This window comes from Fusarium pseudograminearum, chromosome 2 (assembly GCF_000303195.2).
Source record: "Fusarium pseudograminearum CS3096 chromosome 2, whole genome shotgun sequence".
Lineage (NCBI taxonomy): Eukaryota > Fungi > Ascomycota > Sordariomycetes > Hypocreales > Nectriaceae > Fusarium > Fusarium pseudograminearum.
Window position 1 is genome coordinate 4,369,752 of NC_031952.1, and position 23,803 is coordinate 4,393,554.

At 48.2% G+C, this 23,803-nt stretch overlaps 7 protein-coding genes across 7 annotated transcripts, besides 1 other annotated feature; 3 read left to right on the top strand and 4 right to left on the bottom strand.

Moving 5' to 3' along the window:
* Positions 1 to 1,454: 1,454 nt before the first annotated feature.
* On the top strand, positions 1,455 to 10,462 carry FPSE_02071 (uncharacterized protein; the record flags this gene model as incomplete). The annotated part of the gene is made up of 7 exons (XM_009255190.1): positions 1,455 to 1,982; positions 2,032 to 7,673; positions 8,479 to 8,553; positions 8,604 to 8,744; positions 8,788 to 9,104; positions 9,163 to 10,061; positions 10,109 to 10,462. The coding sequence occupies 7 exons, from the start codon at positions 1,455 to 1,457 to the stop codon at positions 10,460 to 10,462; spliced, it is 7,956 nt and encodes a 2,651-aa protein (XP_009253465.1).
* Positions 10,463 to 12,450: 1,988 nt separating this feature from the next.
* On the top strand, positions 12,451 to 13,601 carry FPSE_02070 (uncharacterized protein; the record flags this gene model as incomplete). Its single annotated transcript, XM_009255189.1, has 2 exons — positions 12,451 to 13,147; positions 13,204 to 13,601. 2 exons carry the CDS (start codon positions 12,451 to 12,453, stop codon positions 13,599 to 13,601), a joined length of 1,095 nt encoding a protein of 364 aa, XP_009253464.1.
* A 247-nt stretch (positions 13,602 to 13,848) lies between these two features.
* On the bottom strand, positions 13,849 to 14,343 carry FPSE_02069 (uncharacterized protein; the record flags this gene model as incomplete). The annotated part of the gene is made up of 2 exons (XM_009255188.1): positions 13,849 to 13,980; positions 14,050 to 14,343. The coding sequence occupies 2 exons, from the start codon at positions 14,341 to 14,343 to the stop codon at positions 13,849 to 13,851; spliced, it is 426 nt and encodes a 141-aa protein (XP_009253463.1).
* A 1,662-nt stretch (positions 14,344 to 16,005) lies between these two features.
* FPSE_02068 (uncharacterized protein) lies at positions 16,006 to 16,537 on the top strand (the record flags this gene model as incomplete). The annotated part of the gene is made up of 3 exons (XM_009255187.1): positions 16,006 to 16,134; positions 16,198 to 16,346; positions 16,408 to 16,537. The coding sequence occupies 3 exons, from the start codon at positions 16,006 to 16,008 to the stop codon at positions 16,535 to 16,537; spliced, it is 408 nt and encodes a 135-aa protein (XP_009253462.1).
* A 331-nt stretch (positions 16,538 to 16,868) lies between these two features.
* Positions 16,869 to 18,508, bottom strand: FPSE_02067 (uncharacterized protein; the record flags this gene model as incomplete). The annotated part of the gene is made up of 3 exons (XM_009255186.1): positions 16,869 to 17,686; positions 17,753 to 18,187; positions 18,238 to 18,508. 3 exons carry the CDS (start codon positions 18,506 to 18,508, stop codon positions 16,869 to 16,871), a joined length of 1,524 nt encoding a protein of 507 aa, XP_009253461.1.
* A 387-nt stretch (positions 18,509 to 18,895) lies between these two features.
* FPSE_02066 (uncharacterized protein) lies at positions 18,896 to 21,343 on the bottom strand (the record flags this gene model as incomplete). Its single annotated transcript, XM_009255185.1, has 5 exons — positions 18,896 to 18,915; positions 19,001 to 19,049; positions 19,210 to 19,563; positions 19,855 to 19,996; positions 20,046 to 21,343. The coding sequence occupies 5 exons, from the start codon at positions 21,341 to 21,343 to the stop codon at positions 18,896 to 18,898; spliced, it is 1,863 nt and encodes a 620-aa protein (XP_009253460.1).
* Positions 21,344 to 22,159: 816 nt separating this feature from the next.
* Positions 22,160 to 22,185: a repeat region.
* A 46-nt stretch (positions 22,186 to 22,231) lies between these two features.
* On the bottom strand, positions 22,232 to 23,158 carry FPSE_02065 (uncharacterized protein; the record flags this gene model as incomplete). Its single annotated transcript, XM_009255184.1, has 1 exon — positions 22,232 to 23,158. The coding sequence occupies one exon, from the start codon at positions 23,156 to 23,158 to the stop codon at positions 22,232 to 22,234; it is 927 nt and encodes a 308-aa protein (XP_009253459.1).
* Between the last annotated feature and the right edge of the window lie 645 nt (positions 23,159 to 23,803).

Below are 23,803 nucleotides of genomic sequence, written 5' to 3' on the forward strand. Positions count from 1 at the left end.
GAGATCGTCAAAAGTCTGTTCTACGGAACAAGCCACTGATCGCACACAGTGTAACTCACAGTCGGGCTCCGAGATGTGCTTTGTATGTATGACCCGCAGATATGCAGGGATGTTGATCCATTGACTCAGAAGCGAGCTGCATTGATCTTCACTTTACAGATAATTGATACGTGTTGCGGGGATCTTAGAGACACGACCAAACCATTGGGATAATGCTAACTGAATGAGTCGAAAAAGCGAGGGAAATTACTCGAGTCATGAATTGTCTCCCACTATCCGCCGATTACTTGCATCTCTGCATCCTAATTAGCTTCAACTAGCCATGCAAGACTGAGGCCATCCACGAGTTTGAGAGGAGGTTGATCCCTCAACTCGTCAGCCTCCAGCTCAGGCCTCCACAGAGGAGTAAACCCCCTACGTAGGACATTCCCGACGCTGCCGATCAAGTCTGACTAACACTCCCTTCATTTCTCAGTTTATGCTTTTTCGTCAATCACATGAACACTTCGTTTCGATACGCGATGGTAATCGTTCGAGTTTAGAAGCTAGATCATCAATATTGGTGTCCAAGGACCAAACTTTACCAATCAATTCATCTGGCTCCCTCTCGTTGATCTATCGCGCCCACGGGTACGAGGCGTTCCAGTTTCACTGACTCCAAGTACCTAGCAATGGGTAGTGCCACATGTCTCAGCTTTCCCAATTGTTCAACCGTCAGCCAGCCACATTAGAGTTACGGAACGTGGAGCTACTACTTTTGGACAACCCTCCTGTGACGGGGCTTGCATGAAATTCGGTAGTCTGGCTGAGCCGACGACTGCTGAACGGTCTAGGCCGACCGCGAACCGATGAAATGCTGGGGTTGATCGGCCGAAACTATTGAAGCCTCGTTCCGAATTGGGTAGTGCCAAATAGTAGCTGAGCTCCCACCCTTGTTTACACTCCAGCTCAACCACGGAAGAATCGGTGGCATGTGTGTGTCTCGCTACAGCCAGTCAATGGATCGACATTCTCGACCGTCAGAGTATTGGTGCTACACGACATAATTACTTTTTGCTTCAAGACCATTTCTGTCTAGGTTGCATCCAGACCAGCTCTTGGTGTGTAAACCCTGAATATGGCTGGCTGGCTGGCTTGTGAGGGGTAGCTCCCAAGGTATTTCAGCTGCGACTGATAAGCCCACTGGCGTTGAGCAGTCGGAGCCGATATATAATACTGACACCCAGCCTGTGAGACTGTCTTGTGCACACATCGAGGGGCTCATTGTCCATGTACCACCATTATACAAATCTTTAATTGAGCATGTTGGGTTTGAAGAAAACCTTTGACAGTACGTGCAATTGATTCAAAGCCTCAATTCTCTTCCCTAATTCCATTTACACATAGTCAGACGGAAACGTAAGACTTCGGCATCTTCTATACCAACACAAGAAAGTTCCCCATCGCGTGGAACAATGGAGTCCGTTCGTCAAAACATCAAGCAATCCATTGCCGGTATCGGCAAGGACAAGCATCCCAAGGATGTCGCAGTGAACGTCAACGAGATGGAAGTCTCGGACGGGGAGAGCGAAAGCACAACTGTCGCATCCAACCAAACTTCACAGGACGACGTCGATAACAAGAGCAGCCTAACAATCACTGCAAACAATGCCAATACTTCCAAGTTAACCGTCGTGACCAAGCTTCACGACTACGAGCGATTGACCAAAGTAACACGGACTGTCAGGAAGCTGATAGTTCGATTCGATGACTATGATGATGAGTTTGTCAATGAGATGGACATCAGGAGTTATCTCCAGTTCATCTCCGATGAGCGTCTCATCCACATGCCTCGCCGAGGCAGCGACTGGGATCGCGTTCTCAGCACAGCCCAGTTTTTCGGTCTCCAGATCACCACATTTGCCAGCAAGATTGAGTCCTTCGCATCTGGCGCTCATTCATCGGCATCCGCTGCTCTAGCCAGTTGCCAAGTTCTTCTTGAGGTTTGTCTCTTTATTCGTCTATCCGACAACAAAATGCTGACCTTGATAGATTGGCCATAACCAAGCCAAAGCGCTCATGCCCACTTTCATCGCCTTCTATGAGTTGGCAATGCTGCTTTCTACTGTCTCTCGCATTCCCGACCTTGAATACATGTCCACCTCCATCAAAGAGTCCGCTGCCCACATTCTTTGCGAGCTGGTTCATCTCGTCGGTCGCATTGCCAGTTACTACAAGCAGAAGATTGACAGCCTGAGACCCAATGAGAGCATCACCATCAGCTTTGATGCAGCCTTTGGTCAGCTCATCGACTCCATCTGGAAGGCCAAGGACGATTTGTGCGATCGTGTCTGGCGATACAGCCTTGGCTACAAGTCCTTCTCCATCAGCCTCAAGTCTGTCCGCCAGCGTCTCGAGCCCTCTTCTGGGGCTTCGGTCAGAAACACTCTCTATGACGAGGTCAACGAGCATCTTGATCGCTCCGAAGACACCTGCCACTGGATCAAGGGCCAATTGAGCAGCTTCCTCAACAGCAAGGACAAGTCTCTCAACCTTTGGGGCGAAGCTGGTGTTGGCAAGAGTGTTCTTGCCGAGTGGGTTCAAGAGAGACTTGCGCGTCCTTACGACTACAGGTCTTACACTGTTCTTTCTTACAACTTCCCCTGGGACTCCCCCAAGGAAGCCACATCGTTGGCCTGCGCCAAAAGCTTCGTCTTCCAGCTTCTTGAGCGAAGTGTTGGCGATGTCGAGCTCTACGGGCGCCTTGTTGAAGCCTTCGAGGTCTACTCCAAGACTTCAGACGCTGGCAAGCTTGAAGCAACCCTTTGGGATACCTTGCGCACTGGAATTCTCTCTGCCGAGCGTCAAAGCACATCATTTATCCTCTTGACCGATGGATGCGACGAGATGCTAGGCGGTGCTAAGAGCGCTGTCGGCTTCCACAAGCTTCTATCGGATTGCATCGCCGATTGTTCAAGAACTCGTGTCATCACCTTTTCACGAAGACTTGATGGTCTCAAGGATTGCAGCAAGATCTTCCAGATCAAGCAACAGCAGGTCCAAGAAGACATTCGGGCTCACCTCAAGCAGGTGCTTTCCAACTCACGCCATTACCATGAAGTTATTCATCATGACCGCGAGCAAGTCATCAACGACCTTGTCGCCAAGTCAAAGGGTAGCTTCCTTTGGGCCTTCTACGCTGGTCGTCTTTTGGTTCAGGAGCAGTCTTGTGATGGCTTCCTTGGAAAGGCGAGGAGCATTAGTGGTGATGTCAACGATGTCCTTCGACTTAGCCTGGACAGGTTGGACTTGAAGAAGAACGAGATGGCCAAGTATCTTCTCTCCTTTATGCTCGTCACCAACACTTCCTTCTCTGTTCCAGAGATCGCGGAACTTCTATCTGTCGATCTTCAGAAGAGGGCGATGCTTCCCAGCGCCTCGAACGTCTCCAAGTTCGTCACTGAGAAGTGCAGTGATTTCCTCATCATCCGAAGCGGTCGTATTCACTTCCGCAATGCTGTTGTCCAAGCATACTTCAGAGGTCTTCTTGGAAAGTCTCTCCTTTCTGAAAAGGATGCTCACTCTCAGTTGACTTTGAGGATGCTTCTTTATGCGCGACTGAACCTTGACGAGGACCAGGAGCTTCTAACCGATGAGCTAGATGACACTTCTGTCGAGATCATCCTGAGCAGACATCACTTGATGGGATATGTCATGCGCAACTGGGTTGTGCACTTCCGACATGCAGGATTCGTCGCATCAGACGGCAAGATCAGCCTACCTCAAGGCTTCCGCGACATTTTCCCCGAGTCTGTCATGTTCACTCTGCTTGAGCGACCTTGCTGGGGTAGACACGACGTCCGCCAGGACACTATTGAGCTTCATGAGCTGACTCTGCGTATCCGTGAGTCCTGCTTCGGAGAGAAGCATGTTTCTGTTCTTCAGAGTCTCATTGCCCTTGGTCACATCCATGTCAAGTTCTCCACCTCTTCTGATGCACATGCATGCGGAGCACGATACTACTACCGGGCTGCCAAGCTGGGCGAGATCATCCTCTCCAAGACCAGCACATTTGTTGGCTCATGCACACACCTTTTCCTGACTTGGACCGAGACTATTATCATCACCAAGCGCACAGAGATTGTGGAATGCCGAGAGGAGATGATTCGTTTCTGGATTGAGATCTGCAAGCACAAGCATGGTAAATCCAGCGACGAGGTCATTCACTGGTACGAGAAGCTCGCTAAGCTCTACATTTGCATTCATGAGGAGTGGCGTGCTACTGTCGTCTACAAGGAGCTTTACGAGATTATTGTCATCCGCTATGGCAAGAAGTCTCCTGAGGCTGGTCGCATTGGTGCCTTCTTCGGCACTCTTGACATTGTTCTCAAGGGTGAAGAGGCCGAGCGAGGAATTTGTGAGATGGAAGAGTTCATCTTCGAGACCACGGAAGAACTCGACATCCACTCCCACCTCTGTATCGCCATGATGATCAAGCTCGCCTGGTCGTATCACTCTTGCGGCAAGTTCTATCTCGCCGAGAGACTCTTCATCAGCATCTGGCGCCGCATTTCAATCAGCTGCCGACTCAACGCTAGTATTGAAGTGCATATCGCCAAGATTCAGATTGCCATCGAGTACTGCAAGTACCTGCGAGAGGTTCGTCGCCATGAGGAAGCCACCACCATTCTTATCTGTCTCTGGGCTGAGTATGAGCACCACAAGTGTGAGACTGAGACTCTGGTCATTTGGATCCGAGAACTTGGCACTATGTGCAGATCATTTGGTCTTCTCGAGATTACTGTCACTATCTTGACCAAGGTCTGGGGCTGGTTCAAGGGCTGTGGTAAGGGTGATGACGAAGAGGCTCGCAAGACCACTGTCCTTATCACTGAAGTCGTGGAGGAGGTCACCGAGACTACGACTACTACCAAGACGACTACAACCACCACTACCGAGGTTACCGAGACAGTTGTCAAGGAGATATATGAGACGCACTACACCCGCTGTAAGAAGTCTGGCTTCGATCATGCATTCTACTCAGCTTGCATGGCCCTCATCGGCATCTACTTCGAGCACCACCGCTGGGCCGAGGCCGAGGTGATCATCAAACGAACCCTCGAGATCACTTGGAAGGCTATCTTGACCACTGATGTCACAATCACTCTCTCTGAGCATTCAGTTAGAGAGTGTGTCCATGTGGCACGACGCCTTGCGAGATGTTACCATCACCAGGGCCACTTTGAGAAGGCTGAATTCATCTACCTTCGCATCTACCGCGCTTGCCTAGCCTCTTGCAGCCTTGAGGACGAGCTGCTTTGTGGTTCCATCACCGTTCTCATTGAGTTCTACGAGGAGCATCACCGTCACGAGAAGGTGATTGAGATTTACATTGAGATCCTTGAACGGTACAAGAAGACCCTTGGACACACGCATCGCTTGACCATCTGGACTCTTTACCAGTTGGCTCATCACTGCAAGTTGATTGGTCACAAAGATGTGTACAAGTACTATCTTGAGATCGTCACCGTCTTGAACAAGGGTATCAAGCATTGCCACCATGATGCCTTTGAAGCTGCCCTCTTCCTCTGTCGCCACTACCACGGCCGCAGTATGTGGGTTGAGCTCCGAGAGCTCTGTGCCTTTGTGTGGGAGACTGTCTGTCACCATCGTGGAGAGCACAAGTGGTCCGAGGAGATCATCTGTGAGATCTACGAGAAGTATACCTACGTCCTTGAGGTCCACGTCAAGGTTGAGTTCTCCGTTCTCTACCAGATCTCCGTCGAGTACAAGGAGGTCATTGAGAAAACCTGTGGTGGGGAGTCCTATGCTTACATCTTGGCCTTGATTGCGTTCGCTAAGATGTGCGAGAAGCATGAGAATCATGTCCACGAGTCTGTCACCGTCTACGAAGAGGTGATCAAGAGGATCACTACGACCAAGACTGTTACAACCACTGTTGTAGAGACTACTGTCCACACAGTCAAGAAGCGTCTTTCCAAGTTGTACGTGACAATCATCACGACGGGCGGCAAGAAGGAAGGCCATGCCCATGTTCCCATCGACCGAGCCATCCAGATTTGTGTTGAGACCTATGAGCATCTCAAGTTTACCCTCGGATGCTGGCATGAGGATACTCTCAAGCAGCTTGAGTATGTTATTGTGCTATACCACAGCTGCAACACGAAGGAGTACCACCTCAAGATGGTCAAGCTGCTTGAGGTTCACATCACTGAAGTGATCACGACATGCAAGGTGACAACAACTCTGTTCAAGGTCGCCATCACCATGGCATCCATCTACGTCAAGGTCAGCCTCATTCAACAGGGCTACGAGGTCCTTCGTCAACTTCGCCATCTGATCGTCTTCCGCGGATCTATCCCTTGCAATGACCTCACCATCAAGCTCGACGTCCATCTGAGCAAGCTTGTCTTTGTCTTCCTCAGCGCCTTTGAGCAAGGTCTTTGCCCCAATGACTGCGCAACGACCTACTCTGAGATTATGGCCACCATCATCTACGAGTCTATTCTCTATGAGGAGTACTCTCGTGTTGTCGAGGTTGAGACTGAGCTTGAAGTCGTTCTCGAGTGTGGTGCCAAGCTCAGAGGCTTCTGGGTCGAGCACAAGTGCTCTCAGCTTCTCCTTGTTCTTGACAAGAGACTCTTCCAGATGTTCAAGACCAAGTATGCATCCTACTTCAAGGATGTGGCTGATGAGCATATTCGTGTGTTCTATCTTGCTATTCTTCACGAGCTTGGCAAGGACCGTGGTGCTACTAAGATTGACTTCACTCTTCTCGCTGTGAAGGCTGGTAGTGCTAGAGTCAAGGAACTGCTGCAGGCCAAGGACTGGCACTGCGCAGAGGAGCTTGGTCACTGTGTCTTCCACTTTGCCCAGTCCCAGAAGCTGTATCATCGCCAAGACTATGTTCAGTATGGCTACAAGCTTGCTGAGTACCTGGCAGGCATTGATGTACCTCACCCCACCGATGCCAAGGACGAGAAGATCAGAAATGCTATGCTCAAGACCTCTCGCGAGATCATGTCTGAAGTCCTCGCTGCCTTCAAGCAGTCGAACATTGACTACCTCTGCTTGCGCTTCGAGGATGTCTCTGGCCTTATCAGACTTCTTGGAGCACAACAGAACTGGGATGAGCTCGAAGTCTTGCTTCATCGCCTGTGGAGCGCCCGTGAGAGATTGCAGAGATCTGGATGGTCGTCTACTGCGGTCTTGGATATTGGCAAGAAGCTTGTGCACGCCCAATATGCTCGTAAGGACGTGACCTGCGCTATCGAGACAGCTGAGTTGATCAGCTACAACTTGCGCCGCAGTCGTGGACGTCTTGATGTCGAGACTCTTGAGTTCTCCCGTCTCCTCGCTGCTCTATACGCCGATAGTGGTCGCAAGGCTAGCGCCATGTCGATCCACGAGACTATTCTGCGTGAGATGATTTCATGCAGCAGCGGCAATGAGTTTGGCGAGGCTTATCCCGATCGTCAACGATTTACCTCTGAAGCGCGTACCCACTTGGAACTTCTCAAGGCTTCACATCATCAATTGCAGGGCTGGGCTAAGCCAGTTGATGAGTACAAGGACGTTCATTCTCGTCTGAACAGCAGTCTTGGTCTGGAACTACCTGCGTTTGACAAGTGGTCTGCTGGTGCGGTTGATAAGAATATCGAAGGAGGAGGCAAGTATGTTGCACCGAGAGAGTGGAAGCTGGATGGTGGAGTCAAGACTACTGTAACTCGCAGAAGGATCAGTCGCGAGAGGCCACATGGGCGATTGGATGTTCTCCACACAGCAAGACAATGGTGGTTGGTATGTTGAGAAGAGTATCACGGATGTATGATGTTTGAATGAGGACATGGGCTATTCCTAGCATTTTCCTTTGTTATTTGTTCTGTTTCGTTCGTTCTTCATGTATAGTTAGGAGTTCTGAATGATGTTATCTTTTCCTTCTGAAAGCTGCCATGTCCCTCCATCCATTGGAACTCATTAGCAAGTCGTTGGCCTTTCCCCATTGTGTACTAGGCGTAACTAGACTTGAAGAGGGGCATTCGTAAGTTGCTGGGAGAATGACGACCTCACTAAAGATGTGGAGATGACTGACCCCTTCCGCTCACGTGTTTATAAGATGAGCTTGCTCCGCTTCCGTCCCCATTTCCATCCCCAATTCCCAATCACTTTCGTTGTTCTTGACTGTCCAATGATACTAAAAACGACTCGATATGGAGCCACGAAGCAAGCAAGCATGTGAGCCATGCCGGTACGTACCCAATGGTTCTCTCCCGGGCCTCTTACTTATTTACAATTTCAAGCAAAAAGAAGAGCAAATGCACGGGAGAAAAGCCGACATGTTCATTCTGTCAGCGATTGAACCAAGAATGTACTTACAAGACAACCGAACCAACAAGAACAAATACAAAGAGAAGTGGCAGAGTCAACAAAAAGTACTACACCCCGAGACTGGGCTGTAAACCCTGCTGACCCATGCAGTGCCTATCCAAGTGACCTCCGAGATCGTTTCCAACTTTTGGAGTCACAGGTGAAAGGTATCTACGAATTACTAGAGTGAGTGCCGTCCATCCCGACCTCTACTGGGATCACTATTAACTCTCTAGACCACGAACAGAAACTGTGTCTAGGTCGTCGCCGAATACATCTGCAAGACCCATCTCAGTGGACTCATACGAGAGCGTTGCAAGTATGAGCCCAGAAATAATATCTGAGACAATACCTGAAGCAACCTTTAGTCCTGATAAGTATGACATTAGTTTCCCCACTAGACGTCAGCTAATCTTCAAGTCCTGTTCCCTCCCCCGATGCCCTTGATCATCTCATCGAGGTATATCGCATCAGACATCATCTACAGCCATTACTTCTTTTCAAGCTTCCCGACCTAAAGCTTTACTTGCATTCAGCGCCAAGATATCTCCTTGATAGCTTTCTTGCACTCACCGTACGACATAGCAGGCATGCTTTTTATCGGGGCCAACAAGCTCAAGCTGTCGAGTTCTACGCTTCTTCCGCGCAACAAACAGTCACCCGTCTTGCTTCGCAAGGTATCCCGAGGTTGGAAATTATCCAATCTCTTTGCTTGCTTGTCCTGGTTGATGTCGCGGGTATGTTCCAGGAGAGTCTGCTTAAACGTAGAATATTATACTGATACTAAATGCCAAGCCTGTAAGCCAGGGCAGGCATGGATGACTATCGGAACTCTGTCGCGTCTCGAAGCTCTGCGTAAGATATCACAGCCCGCACTCATCGAGTCACTATCCGATCTTGAAGCAAGTCTTGGGTGTCATTGGACTGTGTTTCTCCTAGAGCAGACCTTCACGCCTCTGGAACGCAGTAGCACTCAGGACGACAACGAACCAAGGTACCCAACAAGCGCGCCCATACCTCCATCGCTACCACCCGTTAGCGACGGCGAATACCCACCAGATCTTTTCTCCGAGGATGCATCCGAGGATCTTGGTATAACAGCTTATTACGTCAAGATACTTGGAATATGGGGCAACTTATCATCGTATCTTCATCAAATTCGAATTGGTAAGGTCGGAAATGCATGGTCTCCTGGATCAATGCACTACACAGTTTGCGCTCAGCTTTACGAGTACGACTCAAAGACACCACATATCCATCTCCTACGAAGTGTGCACTTCACCAAGCGTCAATCGCATGATTTGATCGAACGCCGCGAGTACTGGATCCCTTGGGTCCTGCAACAAGTCACGTCCCATGCAACCAACGCCATCTTGAATCACCCGTTTATTCCTCTTGTGGCGATGCGCGATAGGATGAATGGCCTGCCACCGCGACAATTTCTTCAACAAACTGTCGATCTGACTCTATATCATTCGGCTTGGGTATTTAAGTTTCTCCGCTTCTGTGAAGATAATGACATTGGAATATATGACCCTTTGGTTGGTCACTTGGTGGCTGTTGTTGCAACTATACCATGGCTGTTCCAGCGTGCAATTGACCAAAAGATTGCGCTTAAAGCAAATGATGATTTTGCATGGTGCAAGGAATTCCTTCGAACTCTTTCGATTACCTGGCCGCATATCGGACATAAAGTGAGTTTGACGTTCTCGTGTTAAAGTAGGATCTGACAAGACACAAGCTTGAACTGCTCAAGAGTTTAGACTCTATTGCGGAGAATAATCCACAGTCGCCCACCGCCAAAGGCATATCGATCGTCTTCCATCCACATGTCTTCTGGTCATTGGTTGATCCTAAACTCAGTCAAATTACTCCATCATTATCTTACTCTCAAGGAATTAACCTTTCTCAAGATGGTACGATCCGAGTTTCGACGCATTACATACAGCCATTGGTGGACATCCAAGCACAACAGTCCAGCATTGTTGGTGATACATATGATCCGTTTCCGTTGGATCTTGGAGCGTTGGAGCAAATCAACTTGGACGACGTGTTTGCAAGTTTCTTACCTACGCTAGATGAAAAAGACTTATAAAATACTGAATTACCCTTTTCTGAGCCATGTCTGTCATGTATCAAGCGTCGTTTCGTAGTGTCAGTGTCAGTTGAGCTTCCGCTCACGTGCCCGGATGCTGATCGTTGCAAATTCTGATCCGTCCACCTTCGATCCGGGCCCATATAAAGCTAGCTGTAGTACATAGACTCATAAGCAGCGTGCAAAGGATCAATTGAGAGCAAACCTCATCTTGAAATTATCTACAGAGAGACATTATGGACGCCAACAGCAAGATCGTGGTCATTGGTGCAGGCCTGTTTGGTCTCACAACTGCCAAGCAACTTATACTAGAGGGCCACCAGGATATCACTGTGATTGACAGGCATATGCCCCCTGTATGTATCATCCTTCTAATTGGACTCTCATCCGAAATATTAAGTCATATTGCAGGTTCCCGATGGCTCAAGCTCAGATATCTCCCGAATCATCCGATTTGACTATGGCGACAGCGACTACTGCTCGCTTGCATATGAGGCATACCAGAAGTGGTCCCAGGACGCAAAGTACAAGGGTATCTTCTATCCATCTGAATACATTATCGCCGGCTCCAGAAGCACCACTGAGAAGTCATGGACCGACAAGACCATCGCCCAATTGGAGAAGCGACAGCTGCCGTACACTACACTGCCAGACGCAGCGACAACGAAGAAGAAATTTCCTATCCTGACAGGAGATCTTGCACAGCCAAACTTTGAAGGTTATCTCAATAAATCTGGTGGTTGGGCAGATGCCAACAAGGCAATCAAGCAGCTGCGCGATGAGTGCCTCGAGCTGGGTATCTCCTTCATTTCCGGCCGAGCTGGAACTGTTGTGGGATTTGACAGCGATGCTCAAGGTGTCATTAAGGCTGTGCGTACAGTTGGCGGAACACCAATTGCAGGCGATCACTTTATTCTTGCAGCCGGTGCTTGGTCTTCGGGTCTGGTCCCCACGTACAACTCGACATTATCTACAGCACAAGCATTGGGGTTTCTCCGTTTGACGGAAGCCGAGATGATCAAGTACAAGGATCTTCCGATCTATGTGAACTATGCCACCGGATGGTTCAACTTTCCTCCTCACGAGGACACCAAGATGCTCAAGTTTGCAGTTCACGGTTGGGGATACACTAGAGCACCCTCCGCGGGAGATAATAACGCGGTCGCATTGAACATCTCAGTCCCGCCTCCTGTTTCGCGAGAGCGCAAGAACTTTGTCCCCGCTGATGCTGAGCAGCGTCTTCGTGCTGGGTTACGGGAGATCTTGCCTGAGCTTGCTGACCGGGAACTGGAGAGGGCCGCTCTTTGCTGGTATACAGATACACCGACTGGCGACTTCATAATGGACTATCATCCTGATTATAAGAACCTTTTCGTTGGTGGAGGCGGAAGTGGACAGTAAGCCACCTTACCACAATGACACAAGCATAGCTGACTTCGTTACAGTGCCTTCAAGTTTCTTCCAGTGTTGGGCAAATATATGACGGCGGCTATAAAGAAGACTCTTCCTGGTGACTTGTCTCAGAAATGGCGCTTCCATACTGAGTTTGAGCATCGTGAAGATACTTTCTTAGGTGATGGTAGCCGGGGTGGACCTGCTCGACGAGAACTGAATGCGGTTGAGAAAGCAAAGTTGGACGGGGAAGAAAGAGCGAAATTGTAGGAGTTCACTGGACGATTATAGATTACGAAACAATATATTTGGCATTTTGGTTCTATTAACGAATTAACATTAAGCTGAATACATGCATGGCTATTCGACAGAAGCACTGACCGTTCACCAGTCCGAGTTTGTACAACTCCAAATAGCTTCTCGCTAAATCTATCTAGTGGCTGATCCACAGACAAAGGACATTACTCCAACTTAATCAGATGACGCAGCCGTGTCGCATACTAAGCCAAGCCTTTGTTTCCCCTCAGTCAATGACGGCCCTTCAGTTTCTAAACATTACAAACAAACAAAAATACATCTTATCAATTACGATAAAAATGAAACCATCACCGTTCACGTTCGACCCTCGCGCTGACACGTTACTCATTTTGAAAGACCCCAATACCGTACAGCAGGCGGAATTTGATGCCCAAGCCGATTCGGAGCCCGAATATGAGCGCCTCGGCCACAGTGAGGCGGGGTTGGGAGAGACAAACAAAGCGCGACGCGATTCACCAATGACTCTAGACAATGACCAAAGTTATCCGCGAGGATCTTTGCCTGATGGCAGTTCAACACAGATTGAGTTTCGGGTATCATCAAGACATCTGAGTCTCGCTTCGCCTGTTTTCAGAGCCATGCTCGAGAGCAAGTTCAAAGAGTCTCATCTCAATGAACAAGGTCTCTACGAGGTCCAAGCGTCAGAGTGGGATGCCGAGGCTCTTGTCATACTTCTCGACATCATCCACGGTCACCATCGCGACGTCCCGAGGAGGATATCTGCCGAGACACTTTCACATGTAGCAATCATTGTTGATTACTATGGCTGTCACGAAATTATGGAGCTCGTCTTGACTGCGTGGCTGACCTATTTGGGCGAACCAAAGGACTTTGTGAAACAAGACCCTATGCGTTGGTTGTTCATCTCTTGGGTCTTCAAGCAAGAAGTTTTGTTCACAGTCGCGACTGAAATGCTTCTGATGTATGACAATGGCAAATATGTGGTTGACTTGCCTATACCACAGCCAATACTAGGTAGGTGACGTGACATCCTTGCTTGCTTTTCCCTTCCTTTGTTAACAAGGTTCTAGACAAGGTTGACGACATACGTCAATACGTCCTGAACACGCTCTTCGGTCATCTGTACAGCTACCAGCAAGACCTTTTGGAAGGAAAAGCCGGCTGCTCCGAAACGTGTTCCAGTATGCTTCTGGGTTCTTTGATGAGACAAATGCGAGGCAGAGGTCTAGCAGCGGCCAAACCTGCCGCATCATCATTCGAAGGATGGAGGGTAGATGAAGCGAGAAACACAATTCTTGGATTGACAGCACCACCTTGGCGTGTCCCTGGCAGATCAATGGATCATCCATGCACATTGAACAAATCACTAGCCCCGAGAGTGAATCAGGTGCTTCAGCATGCGAAAGGACTTGACCTGAAGGACTTTGAGGGCACTCCTTGCGCCATGTTTATGCCCATGAGCTCTTAGTAGGCGCTTGCATTTATATACTCATGGTTGGCAAAGGCATATTCTTCAGTTTATGATTGGGTACAGAAGAATGCAGAGCGTTATTGGTTAAGATGATTTAAATTCAAGTTTAGCTACAAAGTTCCACTTCTGACTGATGCCAAAACGCCGTCTAATCTTTCTATTGCCTCTGCCTATTTCTTATCTCTGCTGATGCCACAGTCTGGTCATTGAGGACCCAAAACGTGAGCCGCACCAAAGTACCTGCTCAGCAAGAGAAACCGCAGTCCATCTCAAGGGTCTGAGTGGTGGAACCAAAGGGAGGGCCGTCCCAGGATCCAACAGAGCAGCGAGGCTTTTCATTAGAATCCCAATCCTGGTCGCCGTAGGTGAAGGTTGCCTTTACACGTGTCAGTCGGACATTCATAGAACAAAGAAAGGAAAAGAAGTGGCTTCAAAGGGGACTTACAAGAGCACCGCCGCCATATGTGTTGATGTTGAGAACAGCAGGGAGATTCTCGCTCTCAGCCATTAAAATACCGTCGCCCCAGATGCTTTCCTTTGACCAGACAAGTTGCTGCTTGCCATCGTAAACAAAGACATTCATCTCATGGGATCCCTTTGGGTTTTCGCCGTTGAATAGGTGGATGTGGACACCGCACCAGCCGCCGTTGAAGCGCTTGGTCAAAGACTTCTCGCTGTCGGGAGTAGGAGCGGCCATGGCGAGGCCGGCGAAAAGAAGGATGGACTTGAAGGAAACCATTGTTGTGGTTAATATGTGGTTATCAAGTTTGATATATTGAAATAATTGGAATTTGTAATGTGAAGTGCGAAATGCAAAGTGTTTGAGGAATGCTGAGCTGATGAGGAATGCAGAATATACAGCGTCGACACCAATGCTTTATATAATATTCGATAGGCTTGAACTATCTCCTGTTTCCTACAAATGTAAAATTATTCAAATCCTGCGATGATCTTTGATGATCTCTGTGGTGGAGGCTGTGGACACTATCTGTGCGTTTGCGCAGCCATACGGCCAGTGCACGATCATAAGACACTGAAGGATCTGCTAATTATCTCATTCGTTTTGGATTGACTACAATTGAGAGCCAGAATCTATGTAGGATCATATATGAAAAGTGGTGAAACGTAGGATTAGCATTATCGGCAATTCCTGAAGGATTGGAAACAATTATAGTGCTTGATATTTGACTGTTATTAGGGACCACCAAGTGGATTCATCTACTTTATAATTTGAATCATGATAAGCAATAATATCCTTTTACATATTTCGAATAGTTCCTTCGGTGAGTATTTCTTTCTTTTCTTTTAACTCTTTGTGTTTTTCCCCCTTCGTTTCTTGGAAAGCCATGCTGAGAAATCAACACTATATGAATTCGCCATTCTTAGCAACCCCACCAACCTATATTGCGCCCAGACTATGCCTGTATTTTGTCCGTCAATCTGTCATTCATTGGGACAGTAAAGTCATCATAACTGTCGCTAGGATTATTCGAACATCCCAATCGGTAGTAATTTATCGCATCTTCGACATCGTTTCTGTCCTAGGCTGGAAATCAATCTCTGGATCACGACATTGGTTACTGATGTACTGGACGGCGAATTCGCTATTGAGACTAACCTGGAGAAAGACAGGAAGCTTCAGTGTATCTCCGACCGTTCTACCAGCATAATCTACGCCTTGTTCACCAATAAAAAGCTTCCAAACTCTTGGTGCAGGATCTTGTCATATATTAACCCTGCTATAGATCCCTATTATAAATGTGAGAAAATTATTGCCATCACTCTCCGAAGTAACCCTGTCTATGGAATGAATATCCACATCAATGAACAGCTTTGACTGGCACATATACGACACACGATCCTACGGGTGCCACGGGGTCAGTGAGTACAATACAACCTCACCGCCTCGACCAAATACGGGTCTTCAACGCTTTGAACGTAACTTCGTGTTTTTGCCAAGTGTCTACGCCCCCATCGCATGGACGGTGACACGGAAGGATCCGAGCCCAAGCCAGGAAAGTGGAACATATCTGATCCCGGCGAAAGTACCAGTCTTACCAAGCCAATGGCGGTGATAGGAAAAAAGGGACAACAACAGGGGTCCCATATTCAACTCGAGATTTTCCAGCCCTACCTTGTCGATCCAAACCATCTTGGGAGGTTTGTCTTACTGCATAGCCTAAAAGCTTGCAGGCACTAGAGAATATGGTCCTGCCTAATGTAGGAAGTCTGCCGGGAAGAAAGACAACAACGCAAATCCTTCTTCGGAGCAAATATGTAGTCTAAAAAACAATCATAAAAAGGACCACGCCCAGTTGCAAAAGACATTGCCTTTTTTCTCTGTACCAGTATACCGAGTTCGTTATCCTTCACATAACCACACCCTACCCTACCGCCCAACATGGTTAACTTTGTTACTTCTATCACTCTCCTCCTCACTGCTGTCTCTACAGTTGTTGCTCTCCCCAGCACTCTTGAGAAGCGTGCTGTGACATGCAGAGATGACCGTCCTAACAGTGAACTGGCCAACGTGCGTCAAAAAGAATTTCTTTCTTTCTTATGGTGTGAAAAAAAACTGACACTACCTGAACAGGCCAACGAAGCTGCTGCATGTATCAGTTATCTCGCCAGCCTAGGCAACCAGGCTTGTGTTGCTACTGTCTCTGGCCAGTCTTTCTGCCGACGTGGAGACACTCAGATCACTGGCCTCGCTAGAGGTGCTGCTACAAGAACATCTACCTGGTATTTACCCCTTCATATAATAGGAAAAGCCCTGTGAAACTTTAACTAACAATTTATATAGCCAAGAGGTCGCTCGCGGTGCTGGTTTGATTCTGGATAAGTGCACTCGTGGTGATGGCAAGGTCAGAGGCGCCAATGAGGCCTGGGGCAATGGCAACCTCCTCGTCGACATTCGCCGAGTTGTTCAATAAGCTCTCATGGGTCATAAGTCTGAGAGATCGGTCAATATTTAATTAAACTTCATAATACCAACGATTTACTATTGCCTACCACAAAAATCCTTGTACCTTAACAGGCTAAATTTGATTGAGAGCAAGAGAAATAATAGTCAAGACACGTTCACAGTGGTCATTAGAAGTATGACGAGTGAAGCTCATTATATATAGTGACATGCCCCAAAACGACCAACACAACAACAGTATCACTCGAACGTAAATGAAGTACCCTATTATATCGATATGTACGAGCGAAATTATTATCAACTACATAAGTTTTCTTCGTGCCAACTATTAGTCAATGCTTTTACCATCCCTCTTCCACTGTCTTGAAATATGACTCGACGTTCCACGACTTCTTGATCAACCACCTCTCGACACTTGTATCATCTGGGAGATTACCAATCTCAAACTCCCACATCCTCTTCTCAATCATTGTCTTCTTATTCTCAGGTGTCGCACCCTTCTTGTACTTCGTCCAGGTCCAGCCCTTTCGCGGCTTCAGATCCTTTCCAAGGCCATCTGATTCGTACTCACGCTTCCAACCCACCATGGCCAAAGGCTCATATACTGTAATGGGCTCCTTGAGTTGCTTGTTCAAGTTGCGGTGGTACTCCTGTCGGAAGTGGACTGAAGGGTGAACTCGTTCGACGGTATAGCCTTCTTCACGCTTGTAGTAGTCCATGGGAGTGCGGATCACAGCGCTTCCCATGGCCTTGTACTCCTTGGTATAGCTATCATCGATATTACCCATCAGCCATTCCTGGTTCTCCCAAGCTTTCAACTTTGGGTCTCCGGGGCTGTGAATGACACGGTCAATATCTGCAAGTTGCATCTGCAGCGCTTCTTCATCCAGAGCCAGGTGTGGCCGAATACGATCGAGCATCCAAGCGTAAGCCACGCTTGAAAGCCGTTCATTGTCGCCTGTGGGTTGCTTTCCATCCTTCTTCTCTTTGTCAGTTTGGGCGTTGTCGGAGCTTCCTCCACCGACATTGATATGAGCACCGGGGAACCAGCATTGTACGAGCTTTGTGGTCTTGTTATCTCCTTTGACACACCACAGGCAAGGTGAAAATGGGCCACGACGTTCATCCAGGGCGAGAGCATGGTATGCATGTTTAACATCTGTGATGACAGGTCAGTTAACGGTCATGAAGAATAATTCGATATCTCCCGAATGATGCGACTTACTGGCACTGAGATCAGTGTTGTGGAACTGGTAGGCCTTTCGGAGCCAATCGTTCTTGATTTTGATCAAATGGCCCATGTCTGGGATGCCAAGCGCGCCGACAGTATCCCAAACACCGATGACTTGAATCACGGTGTCTTTACCAGGACAAGCGACTGCTGACGGGCTGTGGGCTTGGAACTTGGCCCAATGCCCAGTTTCAACAAACGGTTTGCTGAAATCTTCTCCACGGATAAAGTCACCGTAGTGTTCCAAGAAGTGGGCCATCAGGTGAGACTTGATGATGCCAACTTCTTGTACCAAGCCAGCCGTTGAGCGGACAGTGAAGGCTCCACGTGAGAAACCAAAGAAGTACAATTCGTCACCAGGATTGTAGTTGGCAACAATAAAATTGTAGGCTTCAAGGACATTCTCGAGGAGACCAAGACCCTGTGAGCCTGCAATACGTCAGCACTGATTCAACGTGACTACCATAACCGGTTCATACCTTGTCGTTTTGCCTCGGCTCCGGTGATATCGCCTGTTCCTACACCAGCGTCATAGTATACTAGTTGTTGACGCTCATTGTTGTCACGATCGAGGCCAGCCTTGGCCAGAACACGGCTGATACGAGTGACATTTGACGGGCAGCCTTTCTTGGGATCAATCGTTGTGGAAGATTGCCATGTTCCATCACAGCAAATGATGATCCTCTTTGGCTTGGAGGCCGCAGTTGGACGTGAGATAAAGTCCTTGTCGTAAGTTCGTGGTTGAGTCATGTTTTCAAGGATGAGATACTAAATGTTGATGAATTTGGTCTACAGGTAGTGACTATGTCGAGATTATATGTGCTTCTCGACATATGCCGATCAGCCGTTGAAGCTGAAAAGAAGCCAATTTAGACAACTTGCAGAGCCCCCTAGAAACCAATATTACAGCGCTATACCAGCTAAAGGATCGGTACGAGCCGTCTACCAGGCCTAGAACATCGGGTTCCACTTTGGCCCAGGATACAATTGGTTCTACCACGAGCTGAAGGCTCATTTTGGTCTGGTCGTTGTCCAGACTTCAATAGTTTGGCCATCGGTTTCAATAGTTTACCGTACGTGAAAAGCGATAAGCAGTTATTCAGTAGTCCATACGAACGGTGAAACTGGATGCGGAAATCAAATCGCATTCAATAACTCTACCGAGGTTACATATCAGTGGGGTTGGCCTCACATTTGCTTCTAGTTGAACCATGTCGGTGACAAGGCACAAACAAAACATACCAATTGCTTCAGATAAAAATGAGAGTGGTACTTGAGTATTCCCAATAGACTATTTGGTATCATTCTGGTATCATAAACCGCTTTTCGCCTGCCATCATCAAAGAACCATTCAACGTTAAAAAATCATCAGATCATCAAGCTGGGAGCAAAATGTAAAGGCCTAGTCCGTTAGTATTCAACGTCTTTCATGAATAGCGAAATGCACATACCGAGGAGTCGAGGTCCAGCCAGTCAGTTGGCTGCCACTGACTAAGTGGGTTCATGATTGACATGAGGCCAGAACTGGATGATTCCTGGTCTTCAAACATGGAGCCCAATTCATCCATAGATGTACCAGACTCGTGCTCGCTGGAGAGGAGTGATTCCTCATTACAGTTCAGCATTTGAAGTGTTCTGCTGGCATGTTGTGGACCTTGTCTAGCCTCTTGACGCAACTCCTCAATAATGATGCTGTATCTTCGACTAGCAGACTCGGCAGAGATTGTCCTTGCCAAATGGCTTTGGCATTTCTCTGCCAGAGCAAAGAGCAAGGTATTGTCAGATTCTACTGACTCATTGTTCCTCTGTTGTATATCCCATACATATACAACTGCTAGAGCACAGAACGTAACATATGGCATCCACCACAGAGCATGAAACAAAACCGATTGCTCACAGAACATAGAATCGACTATCTCGAGGGCAAGTTTTGCTGCGCTTATGCATTGCGTCACACATTCCTGCAGGGCTGGACTGCAGTTTTCAGAGTGATCAAGAAGGAACGGTCGGGTGGTATGCATCACAGCATGGCAATATGCAAGCTTCAAGGCTGTAGATTGTCGAGAGAATATCGGTATGAGACTCGAGGGACGCACAGTGCCGAAATGAGGTGGAAGAGCCTGCCTCCATTCGTGTAGCTGTTTTATAAAATCTTGCGCGGCCGCGAGACGTTCTTCCGATCGCATTTTCTTGAGCGAGTAGACTTGGCGAGATACATTTTCGATAATGATTGCTATCCTACAAGGCCATGAGATGGTGAATATTGGAAACGACTGCATACACGTACCTCGCATGGAATATCACAGCGTCAACATGACAGTCCATCGCAGGCTCGGCAAGCGACGGCCCTTGTGGTGTCATATCTTCATCGTTGACTCTGTCCGGAAAGTCTTGATCGGTATCGTTATCGTGGTAGAATCTAGGCCGGCCAAAAACAACCGCTAGATACTTGTCGAGTGTATAAAGAACCCAGAACGTCCGCTTGCGGCATTCTGAGATTATATAATCCGTTGGTTGTCGACCTCCATTCCTATAATGATTGGACTTTCGGTGGAGACCCAACGCAGTGACGATGGGAACTGTGTTTCCGAACACATACCAAGCTTGGTTCATTCGAGATGTCTGCAGTAAATACAAAACTTGTAGTACACGGCCTTGTGCCGATTCCAATCGTGGTAATCCGGTCTCTTGGGCTGTCAGATCAGATGCGGCGAGGAAATACTGTTCACTCTGTTGAGATAGCAGAGACATCCCTGGGATCGATCTTTGTTCTGTGATCCTATGTTGGCGAAAGCTGGCAATGGCTAGGATACTAAGAACAATGGCAGCTTTTGCGTGCCCAATGTCTGTCTCCAAAGGTTGCCCATTATGCCAATTGTTGATGACAGCATCGAACCATGACCGGCAATATTGCTGATTCAAGACTCGGTACGTCACTACACAGTTCTCGAAGTAGTAGGTAAATAGCTCTAGAGCCGCTGGCTGACTAACAAACAACAGGCTTTGGTCCCCCTTGGTGGTGAAGGGAATATCGCCAGCCGACATGAGGGGCTGGAGATTTTCAGAGCCTGTCAACAGACCGGAATCTGTTTGCTGGTTCTGCTGTGCTAGCCTCTTCCAAGCTCGATGGATAAAGGTCAAATTTGATGTCGGATCAAAGAATTGGCCTTCGATTTCTGCTGTTTCGAGCCCAGAAGGGCCTTGGGAAGAAGATCTTGTGGTGATAACCTCTGGATTTTCTTCTACCGGGTTTATCGGCCGGACGGTAGAAGCTGCAGAACTCATGGAATGCCGTTGTCGACCGACTGTGGGTGGTGTTGGGGGCCTGCCTCTGCGATACACCGAGTCATATTGACAATTCACATTTCTTTTCGTGCATCCATCACAAGGGATTGTCCCGGAACATTTGAGCTTTTTGAGCTTGCAGTGGTCGCAAGCCCGGCTGACCTTTGAGGCCTTCCGGCGATTCTCGGATTCACGAGATACATCTGGAGAGAGCGGTAGAATCCTCTTTGATCGAGAGGTCCCAGTATTCGTGCATGTTGATGCTTCAGACAGTGGTGTTGAGGTTACAGGAGTGGCCATTGGTGATGCTCGGACTCACCGGAAATCTGTGGGTGAGGAGATGAGAATCCGAGAGTTTTTGGGGGAAACGACAAGGGTGCGGGGTTATACCAGCCCGGACATGTCATGTGGGAACAGTTCTGGGGAGGACTTGTCATGATTGGGATAAGGACCTCGGATATGGGATGCTCACCCACTTTGGCTGAGACTAACGGCGTCATACTGTAGCAACACGTTTCTTACCCATGCCGTTCAGCCGTGCCCAAGCCCAAGCTCAGGTAATCTAACTAACTCAATGCAATTAGCTGCAAGACCCTTGATACTCCCTTTTTGTATCCGTGTAGTCTCCAAATCTCACAAAAGATCAGCATGTCATGCCATACCCTAGAGCCATGATTATTTCCTCTACTTTATTGTGATATCTTGACAACGTTGAGGAAGACTTGCATATTGAACGAGTGTATGTACTCCAATATTCGGATCAGCTAGCGGATCATTTGTTTTGTGATAAAAGAAAAAGAGATGCCCATATCAGTAAATCCAGAAGCTTAATTGCAATCGAACACCTGCATGTATTCCTGTCAATGTTGACGATACCCAATGCCTGCAAACTCCACCGAGAACCGATCTGTCAGGGCTAGTTTTTACGCGGCAATTAAAATGTGAAAATTAATGGGATCTAGGCTCAAATTGTTGCTCAACGAAGCACGCCCATTGTCCTTGTTCCGGATAAGCAGATTCCCTATTCTAATTTATCTAAACTACAAGGGACTTAGAGTAGAAGATTAGGTTTAGACTAGAAACAAGATATTCAGAACATTCACATGTCAAAAAGACTTTAATTTTAAAATTTTTTTAATTAACGGAAAAACAATTCTATCGCTATAATGAACTATGCTATACAATATCTTATGCGACCTTCTTCAGAGATGCCATGGAGATGGCAGAGTGAATCTCTCCCTCAGCACCCTCAGGGAGAGGTAGCAGGGGTGATCGGACTGTAGCGTGGTCCAAGATGCCTCGGGCAACCAGAGCGTGCTTGAGAGCAACAGTGCCCTCCATGTGAGAGCCACGGTGGTAGACAGCCTTTGTGACAGGCAGAAGCTGGTCGTGGATCTCACGAGCCTTGGCGTAGTCCTTAGCCTTTCCAGCCTTGATCAACTCGAGAAGAGGCTCAGGTGCGATACCACCGTATCCGACAAGCATGCCGTCAACGTCGAAAGCAGTGTGGAGAAGGTACTCGTCGTGGCAAGTAAGAACGGGAACATTGGGGTGTTCGCGTCGGAAGACAGGGATTTCAGTGTCCCAGCGTCGCATGTTGCGCACACCGTTCTTCATGGCAATAACACCGGGCTGAGCAGCAATGTCAAGAAGAGTCTGGAGGTTGTAGGTAGCCTTAGTGTTGTCGGGGTATTGGAAAAGGATCAGAGGAAGCTTGGAGACCTCGTAGACGACCTTGTAGCGGTCCTGAGGAGCGCCAGGCTGGTAGCCGAATCGGAGCCAGCCGTGAGATGGGTAGAGAAGACCAGCCTGAGCACCAGCCTCCTTGGCGCGCACAGCCTCAAGGGCAGCGACTTCTGTACCCTCGCCGGTGATACCAGCAATGATGGGGATCTTGTTGTCAACAGACTTGACAAAGGCCTTGATGGTGTCGACCTGCTCTTGCTGGGTAAGGAAGGTTCCTTCTCCGGCATGTCCGAGGACGACAAGACCCTTGATGCCATCGATGCTTCCAAGCCAAGAACCTAGGCGTTGAATAGCCTCGAAGTCAACCTTGCCATCTTTGGTGAAGGGGGTGACAGGGGCGGGGACAAGGCCTTTGAGATCGAAAGACATGGTGATGATTGGTTGATGCCGGAGACTTGTAGTAGTGGTATCCAGATGTAGATGAGTAAAGATGTTACTTGAAGATGTTCAAGTTTATTGTTGTTTGTTGTTGTGAATGAAGCTGTTGATGTGATTGATGTGATGATTTGTTTTCCATTTGTCGAGTTTAATGTCTTCTTATATATCTCAAAAGAGGCCCGCAGCTCGCGTTTCGGTCTCACATCTAGAGAGGCGAACTGATGGACTTGGTGGTTTTCGAGCCGAACGAATCCGACATTTCCGGAGAATCTCTGATGTTTTGCAGCCTTTCTGTGAGTGGTGTTGTAAGCCCGGTGGCTTTTCCGGAAAAGCCAAGTCGAGAGTCCGGAGACGTGACCTCGGATTCTCGGATTCCTGCCAACTCCAACCCTGCCCTCGGCAAACTTGATATTCAACCCCAATCCCATTATAGATTAAGTCAGTACCCGGAAATCCTTATGATTTGTCTAGTTTTAGCTAGTCCAAGATCTCGCAAGATCCCCCGCATCTCTCCACACGCTCACCCCAGAATCCGGGGAACAAATTTCTCAACACAGACCATTTTCCTTCGTCTCTCCTGTTTTCCAGCCAGCATGACACGAGCAACAACATTCAGCTGAGGGGTGAAGGCAGCTA